At 40.8% G+C, this 17,365-nt stretch overlaps 1 protein-coding gene across 1 annotated transcript; it reads right to left on the reverse strand.

The window, feature by feature from the left end:
- Positions 1 to 428, reverse strand: LOC147427543 (uncharacterized). The gene has a single exon (XM_086497042.1). It carries the CDS (start codon positions 426 to 428, stop codon positions 12 to 14), a length of 417 nt encoding a protein of 138 aa, XP_086353168.1. The 3' UTR covers positions 1 to 11.
- Between the last annotated feature and the right edge of the window lie 16,937 nt (positions 429 to 17,365).

Below are 17,365 nucleotides of genomic sequence, written 5' to 3' on the forward strand. Positions count from 1 at the left end.
AGGCCAGCTCCTCACAAGCCTTCACCGCCCCTTGAGTTGCACTTCTCCGCTTCCTCTTCTTTCTCTCTCTCCCTTGCCGCCAATGGCCCTTGGTCCTCCAAACTTGTGTCCCTCGTCACCTCCTCGTGGCCAGGCCTCCGCTCTGTAGACCCTGGATTCCTCCCCCCTCCGGCGAGCCCCGAGAGTAGTGCCCTTCTCACACCATCCAACCACATAGATGGCATCCCCTCTGTATATGCAGCCCACGTGCTCTTGACGGCTCTGTGATACAGCCCTTGAAGCTGGCTCTCCTTGGCCTTCCCTGCTCTCAGCCAACCTTCTAGCCTCTTGGACCTTGCCTGCTCACGCCATGTCGGCCCCTCTGCTCGGACCAGCCCCCCTCTCCTCTGATGGGCGCCCCCTTCTGCAACTGACTGCCGATGCCGCATGAAATATTACAGATGGTGCCCCTTGCTTTCCGGGCACGCCCCTTTCTCCATCTAGATGGCGTCACCACTCTCTATCTTCCAGATGGCTGCAGTGCCACCTTGTCTGTCCTGCAACTCGTTATTTTGCATGGCTATTTTTAAACAAATTTGTTCTTGTTTTACTCACGCCTTGTACAATGTTCCCGCGAGCAAAGCGTCCATCATGTCGGGCTTTGCATATCGAAACCCTGCAAGCTCTTGAATGACAATAGTCGATACTCCAACCCCAGTAAAAAGAGTCCTTTCAAAGGCCATCGACCAATGATATCTCCGCCACAAAAAAAACCATGACGGTCATCACGAACATCTTCACATTAAACTTATATTCGCTTGCATGGGGATCCTGCTTCCGACTTCTTGGGCTCGGAAAACCAATGCTTGACTTGCATAATGTCACATATGGCATACATATCATGAGGACACTAGCTCAAAATTACACCTACCATGTGTCCAAGCACCCTGTTATCACCCTGTCTGCTGCTATGCATCTGCTCTTGGCTTTTTCCTGGGTTGACATGACTTGGGCGCACCACCGTTTCATTTATCTTTGCTAAAGACTTATCTTGCATCTGCCCATAATGTTCGAATGCGCTCATCCTATCCACTTGAACCTCTTGTAATTGTAAGAGCCTCTCTTTGAATGCATTACTGGACTGCCCAAGCAACTTCTCTAACATCTTGACTGCATGCAACTCTACTTTCACAGGCAATAGTGCTTCCTTTCCATATACCAAATGAAATGGAGTAAACCATGTACCTGTCTTCACCAAAGTACGGTAAGCCCATAATGCACTAGGCAATTCCAAATCCCAATTCTTTCCTTGGTGCTCTATCACTTTCGAAAGAATTTGTACCGATTCACCATTGAATCTTTCATTTAAGCCATTATATTGTGGATAATAAGGAGTGGTATGCTGGTGCCTAATCTTCATCTTCGCGCATAAAAAATCTAGCAGGTTAGGTCTAAATCCTAGCCCCTTGTCCGAAAGTAGCTCTAATGGCCTCTGCCCATCTGGAGAGATAGTCCACTGCAGTCAAAATATAGCCTTTGCCCCTGCTTGTGATAGGTAACAGGCCTATTGCATCAATCCTCCACTTTTCAAACACATCAAACGCCATAATGGTTTTTTGTAGCTTTGGCTTCAACACTCTCTTCCCAAATGCTTGACACCTATTGCAAGGCCTACACCAATGGTGAACATTCTTGTGCAAACTAGGCCATACATACCCCTCTTGCAAGATCTTATGCAAGGTTATCTTTAGAGCAAAATGTCCACCACATGTGCCTTCATGATTCTCTTCCAACACTCTATAAAGCTCCTCCCGCCAAGGTACACGTCTCAACACGAGATCAGCCCCTTTCATGTTCAAGACATCACCAATCAATTTATATTTGGATGCTCTACGCACAAAACCACACTTCTTAGACTTTTGAATGTCCTTCGGAATGATTCCTGTTAGCAAACACTCCTCTTCTTAAGCCAAACTTTCTCGGCCATGATAAAGAGGTAAATTGGTCCTCAACACAAATAGCTCCCCAATCATGCTTTGAGCTGATTCATGTGCCTCTCCATTTAGAGCACGTTCAATGTGTCTGATGCTCCATGCTTCAAACTTTTTTAACACACCTTTAATTCTGAAACACATTTCCTTCAATGAGGTGTTCTTGCTCTTCCACACACCCAACACTTGCTTCACAACTAACAAGCCATCACCTTTTATGCTCAACCTTCTAATCCCATGCTTCAAACAAATGTGTAATCTGGCTTCCAAAGTAGCATACTCAGCATCATTGTTAATATGTGCATCCAATTTGAACCCTCTCTTGCATACTAGCTTCCCCTCTGGATCGTAAAGTGCTATACCCTCTAAAGCCTCATCATGGCTCTTTCTGTATGAGCCATCAAAGAAAAACACATGTGCATTGCTGATCTGTGTCACTTCTTCAACTACACTTCTCAGCACCTCTTCTTTAACAAGAAGGGGATTCTCTTGGTAAGTCAACAAATCATCTAGGGTAGCTCTTATATTGTCTTCCACTAAAAAAGAGAACTCAAACTCTTGCAGATCAATTACCCATTCCTTGACCACATTTGACATGTTAGTGCCATTAATTAAAAGTAGGAAAAAGGCGTAACTCGTCAAGAAAACAAAAGGTCGTGCTAGCAAGGAATGACGAAATTGTTGACAAGCAAATATTACACTAGCCATCACTAGCTCTACTTCCAACAATTTTCTTTCTGCTACCAACTTCACTCGGCTTGCACAATACATTGGCCTCATATAATGGCTTCCCTTCTCCTTTTGCAATAGCATAGCTCCAATGGCATCATCCCCTACTGATGGATTTACATAAAAAAATTTTTCCCAATCAGGAGCCTGTATGGCTGACAACCCCCCTAACACCTCTTTCACCTCTTGAAACACTTCTTCACACTTGTCATCCCATTGCAATGGATCATGCTTTGCCACTTGTTGTAATGGATAAAGGAGATGTGAAGACAATGAAATAAACCGTGCCATGTACTTCACTTTGTGTATAAAGGTTGCCAATTGCTTTGTACTCATAGGTGATGGAAGAAGAATAATAGACTTAACTTGTCTGGATCAGCCTCAATGCCATTTTCTAACACCATATGGCCCAATAAATTCACCCTTGGCTGTGCTAGATGACATTTCTTTGGATTTAGTTGTCCTCCACATTCATCATTGTTAGCAGTGGCTAATGGTTGCACCAATTATGAACCAAGTTGAGGATATGATATGGATGTACACAATATTTACTTTTCATTGTATAGGGCTTGGGCTCATTTAGGAGTTCCAAAGTTGTATGAGTCTTGGCTAGAAGCTCACTTTATCCCATAGTTGAAGGGTTTGAGGCCCAAAACTATAAAAGAGCCCTATGCTTAATGAGAGGTCATTCTTGAGTGGTCCTTTTGATAACTCTCTCCCTAGAGGAGGTCTTGATAGCCTAGCCTTTGAGCTTAATGCCCATGCTGAAAAGGCTAGTGCTAATCACATGTAATTAGTGTAATCCTCTCTTAATTAATCTAGTCTTTATTATGTTGTCAATCATGTTTATCTACTTTCCTTCATTGTTTTGAAGTGTTGATCTTCTCTAATCTAACTCTTACTTATGCTAAGCTACTCCGATTAGTGGAGTCCTTATCTAACTCTCTCGATAAGCGGAGTGGGCGTACTGGTGATTGAGGGATTAGAGTTGTCCTCTAATGGTGTGCTTATGTGTGTGTAGGTTTAAGAAGCCTTGAGCTTAATTTGATTATGTGTGACTTGATTTTGACACCATGATTAGCATGGTTGGGGTGGCCGACTTGAATGCCATCTTGTGTGTTTAATCGTCAATGCATGTAACTAGAGTTGTGCTTGAGAGATTCCAAGATTAGTGTGTTTCACTTCGTTTCTTGATGTGTGTAGATGATTGCTTGAATCGATGCTTGATGTGCGATTAGCATTAGTTGATTTGGGATGATTTCTATTTGCATTGGAGGATGCATGCTCTTGAATCCTCTCAATCTTTTCATCCGATGACGCTCTCGCACATTCTTTGTGTGATGCCTCCAAGCCCTAGCCGGGTCATGCTCTCTCTCTCCGGATTGATAGATTTTGTGGGAGATTGCCTATGCTATGGGGAGCCTCCAACATTGGCACCGCTACCGGGGGACGGGTTGCCTACGCTAGTGGAGTTGAGGTTGCAAAAGATAAGAGTAATTTGATTACCGATTTCTTGTAATTAGGTAGGATTTGATTTGTGTGTAGTGTAATTAGGTTTAATTGGATGTTTATAGAGTCATTTCACCCCAAAAACCCCTAAATTCTCTTTTGATTTTGCTAATTTTTCGCTAACCTTCACTAATTTTGCATCCCATTCATGCTAATTTTGTGCTAATTGTGCTAACCTAACCACTAATGTTGATTTGGAATGTATGCTAAATCCCCTTAATTAAGGAGGATCATCACTCTTAATTTCTCTAATATATGCCTAATCATGTGATTGAGTGTTGATTTTGATCAATTTTTTGATCAATTTTGGACCGAATCGGAGTGGCACACATGTGTGTGCAATGGAGTGTCTACGCGAGGAGCAAGGATTAAGCGAGCAAGCAATCAATTTTAAGTGGATTGACCTACTCTGTTCAATTTTTGATTGATTAAGTTGATCCCATTGAGTTGCTAAATCATTGCTAAAATAAGGTGTGTGTGCGTAATTGATGGAATTTATGCCTAATTTGATGAAATTGGAATGAAATTGAACACCCAGATGCTTGTAGATTGATGATTTTGCAAGAAATGTGTGTGCAAACATTAGGAATTCGCCTAATTTCGTTGCTAATTGAGCAAAAAATTGGATTTGTGCACCTAATTTGTGTGTGTGCAATGCTAAATTGAGTTAAAATTTGATCAATTTTTGATTAAAATTGAGTTAATTTAGCATGTATATACTCATCTATGTGTGATCAAGTGTGCAATTGATGAAATGCAATGAGTGTTTAATGAAATTTTTGCACAAATCGACGGCCTAAATTTAGGTGTGTGTGCCTAATTAATGGACAATTATGCCTAAATTGTGAATGATTAATTGATATTTTTTTATAGTTATGATGACTAATTTGGCCTAAAAGATCGGTGTATATGAGATTGATTGACTTTGGATGATTTGATTGGTACTCAGTTGAAGATGATTTATGTGATTGTCATTATGATTGGTGTGCCAATTTGATTAAAATGTTAAAAATTTCAATGATTTGTGCATGTACTGAAAATGCCGTAATCAATTGTATTGCCTCACAAACCAAAATGACAAGCCAATATGGTTTGGATGATTAGATCAATGGAAATGAGCAATTCATTGAATTGGACAAGTACAATTAGGTCACTTGTTTGTGCCAATTGGATTTAAGTGACCGGGGACAGTGGAAATGAGCAATTCATATTGCAATGATTACGATCAATTTTAAATCGTCAATGGGAGAACAAATACGATGGTATTATTTAAATGTGTGCTCAATTGACGAAAAGACTGCATCAATTTGGACTTGAAACTTGGTTTTTGTGATTTATTGAATTTGAACTAGAAGCATGTGCCCAAGTAAGTTAGACGCTTATGTGCGCTCAATTTGCATTAATGAACATGGCCGAGCGTGCGGGGTTGGCCCAAATCTCCTCGCTATCTCTTTCCCTTGCGGCATTAGTTGTATCCATCCATGGGAACAAACCTCAAAGGGAAAACTCAAAAATAAAAAAAAGGCATGTTAATTGAATCAAACTCACACGCCTCTTTTGAATGATGCTTGTCGCCTACTGATTCCGCTTGCCCTGCAGGCCTGGATTGGGCGCATTATGACAAAACGACAATCACACACCTAGCTTGGCTCGCAATCTGCTCGCTGGCCAGGTTTGGCTTTATTCACAAACTCACACGCTCACCAGCTCCACCTGAGCTCCCATTGGCCTCATTTGACACAGCCCGATCTTGACGCTACTGAGCTATACACCCGATTTTGGTGTCGATAACACACACACACACACACGTGCTGTCAGCTCTGGCCCCTGCCGAATAACGCGCAGCTTCAACTGCCAACCTGCACATCCACTTGCCTCCTTCTCGGCCACTTGCCCCCCTGAACCGGCCCCAGCGTCAAAAGGTGTTGAATCGGCTGCAGTTCGCCACACAAGCCACCTTTGCTGCCTACAGTCGGTGCACCATACACTCAAGCTCGACCTTCGGCTCTGTCTGGTGGCTCTTGTTGCTGCGATAATGCCGCATCAAACAGGACAAGCGCGCACACACTGCTCTTGCGTTGACTGCAGACCCGCCAGATACACACACATTTGAGGTCTTTCCCCATTCTCTGCTACCCACATTGGGTATGCTCACGTTTTCATTATGCGAGGATTTCTACCATGGCCAGCTTGTGCACGCTCTCTCCTTGCTCGCTGATCAGCAGAGGAGCAACAATAATGTCGCTTCTCCTTGCTCGTAGATCAACAAAAGAGCATTAAAAAAAAAACTCAAATTTTAAGCTCAGTTTTGACATTAAACAGTGTTCCCACCCTCACCCCAAATACACACTTCACCACACCATTGAAAAAGATCATTTGGATCTGACTACAATGTAGTGCTTTTGAATAAGGAGATTTGTATTTGTCGGGCATGATTACATCAATATAAGAGGATTGTCTCTTTCATGGCTTTGTGAGCTAATCAATGATTGATCAAGAGTGCTTCACTCGACTTGAGAGTGTGGTTGCTAGTTTTAGTGTATTCATCTACCAAAGGACATTTTCTTACTCTCCTTTTTTGCGTTAAATGAGCATTGCCTATATGAGAGTCTAAGGGATATGAGCATTCAAATGATTTGGACATGTTTTCATGGAATGTAAGAGAATTCAGTAAGTCTTGTGTGTCATTGGATGAAAATTATTCTCTTGCACTAATGATTGAGACTTGGACCAAAGAAAAACATTGGACTTAGATTTCCTCGAGAGAGCTAAAAAACATTGCCTCATATGATTCTTCTTTCACTTGATCTGATGTCATACTCGCAACATCAAAGCAAGCGAGAAAAACATCGATTGTGTGCGATGATTTTAGCATTTCTATGCACTTCATTGCACAAATTTTATGATTAAAGAATTGTTACGATCAAGTGCTTTGCTTAATTGAAACATCCTCCTTGCAGTAAATGAGAAAAATTCATGGTGATCTGCATGTAGGCATGAGAATCACATTGGAGGATGATGAGTTGATGCATGCTTGGGATATTTTGGTGCTTGAACATTACTTGATACATTTTTAGTGCTTGTATTGGATGTTCATATGCTAAAAAGCACTAACAATTGACCTTCATTTTAAAGGGGTGTGGCAGGAGTGTACTTCCAAATGATCCAAGAAGGGGTCATCATTGCAATATCGCAAGATTAAAGTTGTAATGCTAGCTCATAGCTTGGTCTAAAAATGCAAATTCTTTCATTTTGAGCTAGTATTTACCCAACCTTTTTTGAAGCCTTCAAGTACAAATTTGGCTAGTAAGAGCCATTCATTTTCATTTCATCAAGTTGCAATCATCTCTAGCTCATAGAGTGTGCTCTAAAATTGTAAAATTTATTGACGTAGTTGTTAGCCAACTTTTTGAAAAGTCTTAAATTGTAAAATTTGGCTTTGAAGAGCCACTTCACTTCATAAAGTTGAATTATTTGCAGCTCTTGGCTTGTTTTAAATTCCATCTTTCATTGAGCTAGAAAATAGTCAACTTTGAATCATGCATGAGAGATAGTAAAAATTGCAAAATTTGCTTATATAGAAGCATTTTATCTCTCATTGTTGATGTGTTTGCATAAATTTGCTATCAAAGAGCATCATGTGCATAACCAAAGGCACTTTTTTCCCTTTGGCAAATTCTGGTATGCAAGACCCTAGCTTTAGGTTTTCATTAATGTTTTGTGTGCATTTGGCTTTCAATAATTGGCTTTTGTAGCTTGTGTTTACACTTAGCTTCAAAAGGCTTCTTTTGCAAATAAAAAGGATCAAGAAACTTCTCTACACAAAGGGGATGCTTGCTCAAGGATGTACAAAGAGCATGAATAGGTGTAGTCCTTCCATGATTTTGCTCCTTGTTCATCTCTTCATTCTATTGCTTGGTTTAAGTGAAATTAATTTTGCTTCTAAGCTATGGTATTTTCATGTTAGAAAGCTAGGCATCGTAAAGTTTCGACACCCTACTTTGTGAAAATTAAACTCATTAAAAAATTAGGTTTTATGTATGTTAATCATAAGTAATTGGCCTTGACCTTAGGGTTAATGTAGGTTCATTTCTTGTTGGTCCTAGATTCTTAGTGATAGTCGTAATACTCCACTCATTTTTGTCATGACCTAGGGCTATGAATAGGCTTTAGTCTTTTTTAGTCCAATTGCCACTAGTATCTCATAATGGAAGAATAAAAAATGTGCTAAAAAATGAATCATGAAGCAAATAAGTGTCCAAAAAAGTAGCAAAAATGCTACTAAGGCACATGATATTAAAAATTCTATGTTATGTTGTGTCTGTGTGAGGCATAGCACCTTATTGGCACTTGGTAGGCGAGGGGAATCACCTTGGATCGCTTGGTCAAGACCCTAAACCGATGCCCTAGGTTGATAGGGGTTAGCCGTCGCCTTGGTAAGCTAGTAGGCTTTTGGAACACCTTCTTGAGGGTTCAAGGAGCCGAGAGTTGCACCTAGACTTGCCTTGAGGTGGTAGCCTTGTGATTGTGCTTTAATTTTTCAATGAATGACTAAATCAAAACTTCCATGAGCTTCAAAAAACTTTGACAATGTACTAATAGATTAGGAGCTTTTTTATAGCCCATAGACATGATAGACTTGAATGATTTATTAAGATTGTTCACATAGTTTTTAGGCTAGTAGGTCTATGAACTTGCATTAGCCTAGGGTCATAATTGATTGCTTGTGTTTCATGCATAAAACTGAAATTTCAAGTGGTTTAATCTTCACAATAGTTTGAGTATTTTTTTGCTTTATGTTGTCTAGTATTTGACTATGATTAAACCATCTTTTAGAAGCAAAATATCACTTTGCATGATTGTTCATTTATGCTTCATGTTTTGTTAATTCTTGGTGGCCTTTGATGCTAATTACTTGTTCTTCTGTTTTGCAGCTCAACATTTCTTCCATGGACTTGCTTTCTACCATGTCACTGTGTCTTGCTTCAGCAGCACACGAGGACGTGCGCCAAATTAGGAAGGGGGAAGTGTTAGCAGCGGCTAACGGTTGCACCAATTATGCACCAAGTTGAGGATATGCTATGGATGTACACAATACTTACTTTTCATTGTATAGGGCTTGGGCTCATTTTTAGGAGTTCCAAAGGTGTATGAGTCTAGGCTAGAGAGCTCACTTTATCCCATAGTTGAAGGGTTTGAGGCCCAAAACTATAAAAGAGCCCTATGCTTAATGAGAGGTCATTCTTGAGTGGTCCTTTTGAGAACTTTCTCCCTAGAGGAGGTCTTGATGGCCTAGCCTTTGAGCTTAATGCCCATGCTTAGAAGGCTAGTGCTAATAATGCCCATGCTTAGAAGGCTAGTGATAATCACATGTAATTAGTGTAATCCTCTCTTAATTAATCTAGTCTTCATTATGTTGTCAATCATGTTTATCTACTTTCCTTCATTGTTTTGAAGTGTTGATCTTCTCTAATCTAACTCTTACTTATGCTAAACTACTCCGATTAGTGGAGTCCTTATCTAACTCTCTCAATTAAGCGGAGTGGGCGTACTCGTGATTGAGGGATTAGAGTTGTCCTCTAATGGTGTGCTTGTGTGTGTGTAGGTTTAAGAAGCCTTGAGCTTAATTTGATTATGTGTGACTTGATTTGGACACCATGATTGGCATGGTTGGGGTGGCCGACTTGCATGCCATCTTGTGTGCTTAATCGTCAATGCATGTAATTAGAGTTGTGCTTGAGAGATTCCAAGATTAGTGTGTTTCACTTCGTTGCTTGATGTGTGTAGATGATTGCTTGAATTGATGCTTGATGTGCGATTAGCATTAGTTGAATTGGGATGATTTCTATTTGCATTGGAGGATGCACGCTCTTGAATCCTCTCAATCTTTGCATCCGATGACGCTCTCGCACATTCTTTGTGTGATGCCTCCAAGCCCTAGCCGGGTCATGCTCTCTCTCTCCGGATTGATAGATTTTATGGGAGATTGCCTATGCTATGGCTAGCCTCCAACAATCATATCGAGCCAATACCATCTGCAGCTTCTCATGGTGTTCAGCCCTACTGCTATAGACACAGAAGTCATCCATAAATGCTTTAACACAACTACTAGTGAATGGTTCCAATACCCAATTTTTGCTATCTTGATAGAAACATGGTCCATTTGACAACCCAAATGGAAATACCGTGTAGCAATAACAGCCCCATGGCATAATGAAAGTTGTCTTTGGTCGGTCTTTAAGAGCAATCTTCAATTGAAAATAGCCTAAAAAACCATCACACACATTGTACCTCTCATAACCTACCATTGAATCCAAGATCTGATCGATGAATGGAAGAGGATATGGGTTCTTCTTAGTGGTCACAAATCCTCCACTTCCCATCCTTCTTTGGGTTGACTACTATTGGACTCACCCATTCTGTGGTCTCCACTGGAACTATGAACCCTGTCTTCAATAACTTGTCCACCTGTTCTCTCAAGGCTTCCATTTTCTCTTGACCCATCCTTCTTAGCCTTTGCCGGCACTGGCTTAGCACCTTCTTTCAGCTCTATATGCATCTCTTATCCTTTGAACCCTCTAATCTTCTCATATAAAGTAATGAGCAAATCAGGAAAACTTGCCAGCATGTGCAAATATATATTCTTCTTCATAGCTGAGATGTCTCCACTGATCATTTATGTCATCAATTCTTGCTTCTTTGACAACTCAACCTTGGTTTGCATCAGCCCTTCAATCACTTCATAAGGCCCTTCACTTTCATCTTCAATCTCATTTGCAAATGCAACTAAACCAGACACCTGGATTTCTTTGTCCATAAAAAAAAATACAACATCAACATCCTCATCACTGTTGGTAGTACTATCACTGTCCTCATCAGCCACTTTGGAATAGTCTTCATCACCAGAATCATCCTCATCTTCATAAATCTCTTCCAATACTTTCCTTGTGTCCATATTATATAGCTTCTTGGTACCTGTCTTTCCATAGAGGCTAATCGTACCACGTTCCCAATCTTGAACATCTCCCATTCCATGTAACCATGGTCTGCCCAGTATAGTAGGATATGCTCCCAACCCCGCTGACATCACATGAAAATCAACCACCTCCTTTGCATCATACGCCTCCACTTCTAAGCTCTTTACAACCCCGGGGCACTCACTTATCAAAAGACCCCTATATCACATGCGTTCAAGAGGTAATTAATAATACCCCAATATACATACTATACTTACACTGTGAGCCTATTTAAAAAAACCCCACCCCCCTCTGTATGTATACATTTTGGTCTTTTAATAATCCTCTCCGGTTAACTCACGTGATATCATACACATTCTAAAAAGTGACCGCCCCGGGTTTACAATACCCAAACATTTTACTTTCTGATGGTTTGCCGATCTGATCCGAAATCCTGACACCCCAGTCCACTGTAAGACCCATCTTCTCAACGCATGAGTGTGTTATGACACATATTTGGGCTCCACCATCAACATAACCTTGTCCTAGATTTTTTCTTTTGTGCCACATATCTACTATTGGGAAAATGTCTGGTAACTCATCCATTGCCAATACCTTCACTGAACCTCTCTCTGGTTCTTTCTCTATCGGGTTAACCGTCCTCTTCCACTATCGCTTTAGCTTAGGCACCATCTCTATAAGTTGCCCAAAAGTAACATCTACTTTCCTGTTTGTGAGATCCTCCTTCAAGTCATAGCTTAATTGCCCATCCCCTTGTGGAAAATCCAAAACATGAAACTTGCGACGAGCCCTTCTTTTTCTCTTGGCCTTGACATCCTCGCCTTCATGGCTCTTTTCCTTCTTCTTCCTAGGACCTGGGGCATTTCTTCTTTCCTTATCCTGTGTGGTCCTCCTCCCAATAGGCATCCCTAATGTATCCCCCAGCTTTGCTGCCTTCTCCAAGGGGACCACACTTATCTCTTTTGTCTTTCCCTTTTCCTCCGGGTTAATCCACTGGTTCCTCCTTCTCCCTTAATTTTGATGCCATAATCATTTGACCTAGTTAGCAGCTGTCTTAGCAATGGATACATGTCTCCCCCCATCCTTGGTGGCTTATCACATTGCGGGCTGATGTGGCCTAGCTCTCCACAATTATAACACGTAGGCGTCTGCCCCCGAAACCTACCATTGCTTTCCAACACCATTCCTGGGTTTTTCTTCACCTCCTAGCTGATTTGCAAACCTCCCCCGACCTCGATTATTTCCCACATTACCTAGCATGTTTAGGTTGAGATTCTTCATTAAATCTACCACTTGCCTCTTGTCTTGCCTTAGCCCATCATGTTGCACTGTTGTAGTGACCACTGTTGGCATAACCTAAGGAGTAACAAACATTAGGGAAAATTTGGACTCTCAAAGGGGCCCTATAAGGACTTTGACTTTCTCTCTCTTGTCCAAAACGGGTGCACATTAAAAAATTTACAAACGAAATCAAAACTTGTTGGGCCTTTGTATTTAAAATGTACTCAGCGAGATCTATCCATTGAGATATAGCATGCTATCAGATTCCTTATATTTTAGAAGATTCCAATTTTTGATGTGACAACTCTGTCTTATAAATGGAATCTCTCCCCATATTTTAGCTTCATTGGGGAGGATACAACTTCTACAAATCAAATCTAAATTTGTTGGAGTTTGGGGATTTGGAACCTACTTTCTAAGATCTTTCCAATGATAATTTGGTTGATAGGGTTTTGAATAAGCCTTTATGTACTTCACCAGGTTGCCCTCTTTGGACAAGATAGGTAAAGTCAAACCTCCTTATAGGGACCCTTTGAGAGTCCAAATTTTTCCTAATGAACCACTGGTTCAAGATGAACCCCTGGCATGCGACCTTGCAAAGAATCCATAGGCTGAAACTCAGACCTCCTGGGCAAAGACTCTACTGCTAGCTGACTCATTCTTTTCAGCTTCTACTCTTTGTTCCTTGCTACCACTAGTGCATCTTCATATGTCCTAACCTTCGTTAGCTCCACTCTCCAACTTATATTCTCCCAAAGAATATCCAAGAACTTGTCCTTCTTCATCATGTTAGGTGGGGGTACCTGTGGTGCTAAGGCCTTACACATACTCTCCCATGCCATTGAAAACTTATGTATGTATGCATCTACTGGCTCACCTTCCCTTTGCACCAAACCCTGTACTTCTTGCCACAATGTGTCAGGATCTTCTGTCTTCACAAACTCCACTTTCAATCCATGCCTTAGATTGTCCGAACTTAATCTCGCAGGTGGCTCACCCACACACAACTCCTCCTCAAATGATTTGGACCAAACTCGTGCATCTAATACTCTTCAAAAAAATTTGGAGTAGACGTAACATATGTGCAGGATCATGAATGTGGTTGCTAATGCAGGCAATCTTCATCTTTTCCAAAAAGTCTTCCACATCTTCATCACTTCTTCCATGAAATTCAGGATAAGAGAAAGCCATGGCTACCCAAGTTTCAGTGAGAAACCCTTCTAACACACGTGCAAGAACCCAAACTTTTAACTGACTCAATCCCCAGAAACTTCAATGGAACTCGTCTTTAGATAAGGAAAAACACATGCACATCAAATGATTTTTCATAGTTAATCATCGGAATTACAACAAGCAAAGGGGATTCTAGTATCTCTCTTAATCTTCTTGGCTTGAACATAAAGTCTATGCGCTGCTCCAAAAAAATCTTCCTGGACACATTAACATTTATATGGATTCTTTGTGCAAAATGAAAAGGAGTGAACTGAGGTCGGTTTTGATCATCCATTAAAGCCAACCATGCAGCTCCCAAGAAGGCACACCTGACTTATCCTCTGATTTTGCGAGAATTTCAGCAGCATAACAACATAAATGGCTCAAAAGACCAAAACACCAGCCATCACAACTTGGAAAAACTTTGGCAGAGTTTCCCCAGAAGTAGAGCAGTAAGAACCCAAAATATAGATTGTATATGTATGCATAACCTGCCAACAATAGAATCCGAGCATCAAGTAGGAATTACTAGTACATAGCCTATGACGAGGTAACAAAAAGGGTGCTCTAGCCACCTGTATCACCGAAAGGATCTCACATTTGAGAATCCTCTAGCTCAATAAAACCTCACAGCATGACCCTCTCACGAAGGCTTATGTAAATCTCGTATAGCTAAGTCTCAGAAATGACTATCTTCCAGACCAAGTCTCAAAAATGGTTGGGACTACCAAATAAAACCAAGTACGGTTCCACAAAGGCGTACAATGTTAGTATCCACAAGTAACGTATAATACCAGACAATGTGCTCAAACAGGCGTCAACTGATGCATACCCACAGAAATTGCAAGTGACTTCCACTTGTTAGTGTATCACTCTACTCTAGCTACCTCTACCTATGTGAATCACTTCTACCATGTAACCTGTAACCTATAGTTTGCAATCTGCAACATGTAATCCCGAAGCTGAAGGTACACAAAGAAGACCCTCCGTGGGGGTGCCAAAATAATGTGAGTGGGATGGAAACACACACAACGCCTCTATAATCAACCGACACACACTCTTAAAGTTGCCCCTGATTCTTGTCCGAGAAAATTTTGGTTTCCGGTGAGTGATTTTCCTTCACGCACGATGGCTTCTCCTCATAATGGGGGCCTTACAAATGTGCGCTTTTACCACAGAAAATTACAAGGGTAAATCAGGCTCCATACTTAACATATGGGGCACCACTCGGCTTACACAACCCACCTCGCCGAGATAGGGAACACATCGATGGAGTGAGAGGAGAGAGACTATTCATTTGCCCACTCAACACAGAGGTACACACACAGAGACCCAAAAAACGCAGCTCAAAAGAGGAAGATTTCTTATTTTTAGATACAATTGAGCTTGGGCCAACACCAATGGGGCAAATAGCTCACACAATATGGATGAAATATGCCAGATACAATCACAAAATAGAGTAGAGGCTTCGCTCAAAGGAGAAACTTACACAGCCAAAACATCAAAAAAATAGCACCCCACTCGGCTTATACAAGCCACCTCGCAGAGACAGGGAACACACCGATGGAGTGAGAGGAGAGAGACTATTCATTTGCCCACTCAACAGAGAGGTACACACACACACACACCCAAAAAACTCAGCTCAAAAGAGGAATATTTCTGATTTTTAGATACAATTGAGCTTGGGCCAATAGCTCACACAATATGGATGAAATATGCCAGATACAATCACAAAATAGATCAGAGTCTTCGCTCAAAGGAGAAACTTACATAGCCAAAACATAAAAAAACAGTGAGAAATTAGGCAAAATGGATAGTGCCATTGTGTTTGGAATGGCCCAAAACCCCAGTGTGCAATATCAAAGTGCTCAAATCCGACCTCAGATGAGCAGTTTATGGCCAAAACAGGCTCCCAAAAACAGCAAAAACACAGTTACGGTTGTTCCTCCTCCTCTCTTCACGTTTTTCTGGTCTTGTTCTCGGGTTTTTCAGTGTCAACACTTCAGTTTATCCCTTGAGCACCTTTGGTCTTTTGATTGACCTCAAACGGACCTCGAACAGGCCAAAAACTGGCCACGCAGTGCAATTTTTGTCACCCTCCTACATCCATCCGCACACCTGGCACTCGACTTTTTCCAATAATGCATCCCGCAGTCATGTGAAGTGGCCCCCAAATACAGTTTTCATGATTACCTTTTTGCATAATCATCACAAGAAAACACCCACGTTGTGTCCATACTTATCCACATGCAAGTCTTGACCCCATTCGACCTCCTGACGCCACTCGATGTCATTTGGCGCACCTGCTGATAGATTCCTCAAGAAGTTTTACGCTCTACCAACTCCTCATTATTATAGAAAAAACTCATTGGTACTGGTGATAATAAAAATTGATGCACTATGTACATGTTGTCCTACTTGTACACATGTGGGCCCCATGTAACCACCTAAATCTAGAAAATGGACAATCCTTTATTTGATGCACCATGCATGTGTATATACATATGCGCAATCACTTCTTCCAAAAAACTCCTAACCACAATCAGTGCCTCTACTCAGCCAGCCAGTGGCAGGTCAATCGCCACATCAGCACTGACAGCATCTGTAGATCAACCGCCAGCTTGCAAAAAAAAACCAAAAAAGGAATTATAAAATTACAAAAAAATAGAAAAACATAAAAAATTGAAAAAAAATTTAAAAAAACTCATACAAAAACATTAAAAAATCAAAAAGATAAATCTCTAAAAATTGTAGAAAACTCACAGAAATTCATAGAAAAGCTAATATTGTTTGGAAAAATTCACAATAAACTATAAAAGAATCATAAAACCTTTAAAAAACCCTAGAAAATTTTCAAAAATTATTAAAAAATCATAAAAATATCCAAAAAATAGAAAATTCAAAATTTCATCAAAAAATAATAACAATAAAAAGAAAGTCGTCAAAAAAGCCAAAAAGAGGTAGAAAAGAAAAAAACAGTGCCAAGAAATGACACACAGAGTAAACACCAAAAGCGAACCAGAGATCAATCGGAAAAAGCGAGAAAACAGTCAATTCGAGGCGATGAGCGGCATTTTTTTAAAATTTGTCAAAATCAAGCACTACAATTGAGCTTCTAGTTGGACGAACAGGCGCCACTCGCATGTGATTGCAGATTAGGCTAGTAGAAGCAACAGAAATCCTGCTAATCGATACCAAAATCTGCTAGGAAATAGTTTTAACAGAACAAGCCAACATGGACTCAAATGGAGCCGAGAATTCAAGTACAGCATAGCAAGCTAGTAGCAGTGGCAACACATACACAACTGTAACATACTAGATTTCACAGCTATTTGGCTACAATATATGGGGATAATTTTTTGTACACAGATTCAGAAGGCCATAGATACTTGATGAGCAGCAAAAGCAACACAGGAGCCAAGATCCTATTGATCATAGTAAAGCCAGATTTACAGAACTCCCAAATGTTCACAGACTTCAGTGGAGCAGGTATCGCAAGCTCAAAGATGAAGTGCAAAAAATTGATCAAAGTGGTTATCTAAAAATCTGCACAAGCCAGCAAAACATACAGTTGGTGCATATGCAATCAGGGTCATTGTACATGGATTACAATGGGCAGATCTATAATCAGAACCGGAATTGCAAGATCCAACATATCAACCAATAGAAGCCAATCTAATTGGAGAA

This window comes from Adiantum capillus-veneris, chromosome 23 (genome assembly GCF_014529385.1).
Source record: "Adiantum capillus-veneris isolate H3 chromosome 23, ASM1452938v2, whole genome shotgun sequence".
NCBI classification, from domain to species: domain Eukaryota; kingdom Viridiplantae; phylum Streptophyta; class Polypodiopsida; order Polypodiales; family Pteridaceae; genus Adiantum; species Adiantum capillus-veneris.

Bases quoted from the DNA above. Each gene is read 5' to 3' on its own strand.
- LOC147427543 (XM_086497042.1), bottom strand. From the start codon at position 428: ATGCGGCATCGGCAGTCAGTTGCAGAAGGGGGCGCCCATCAGAGGAGA.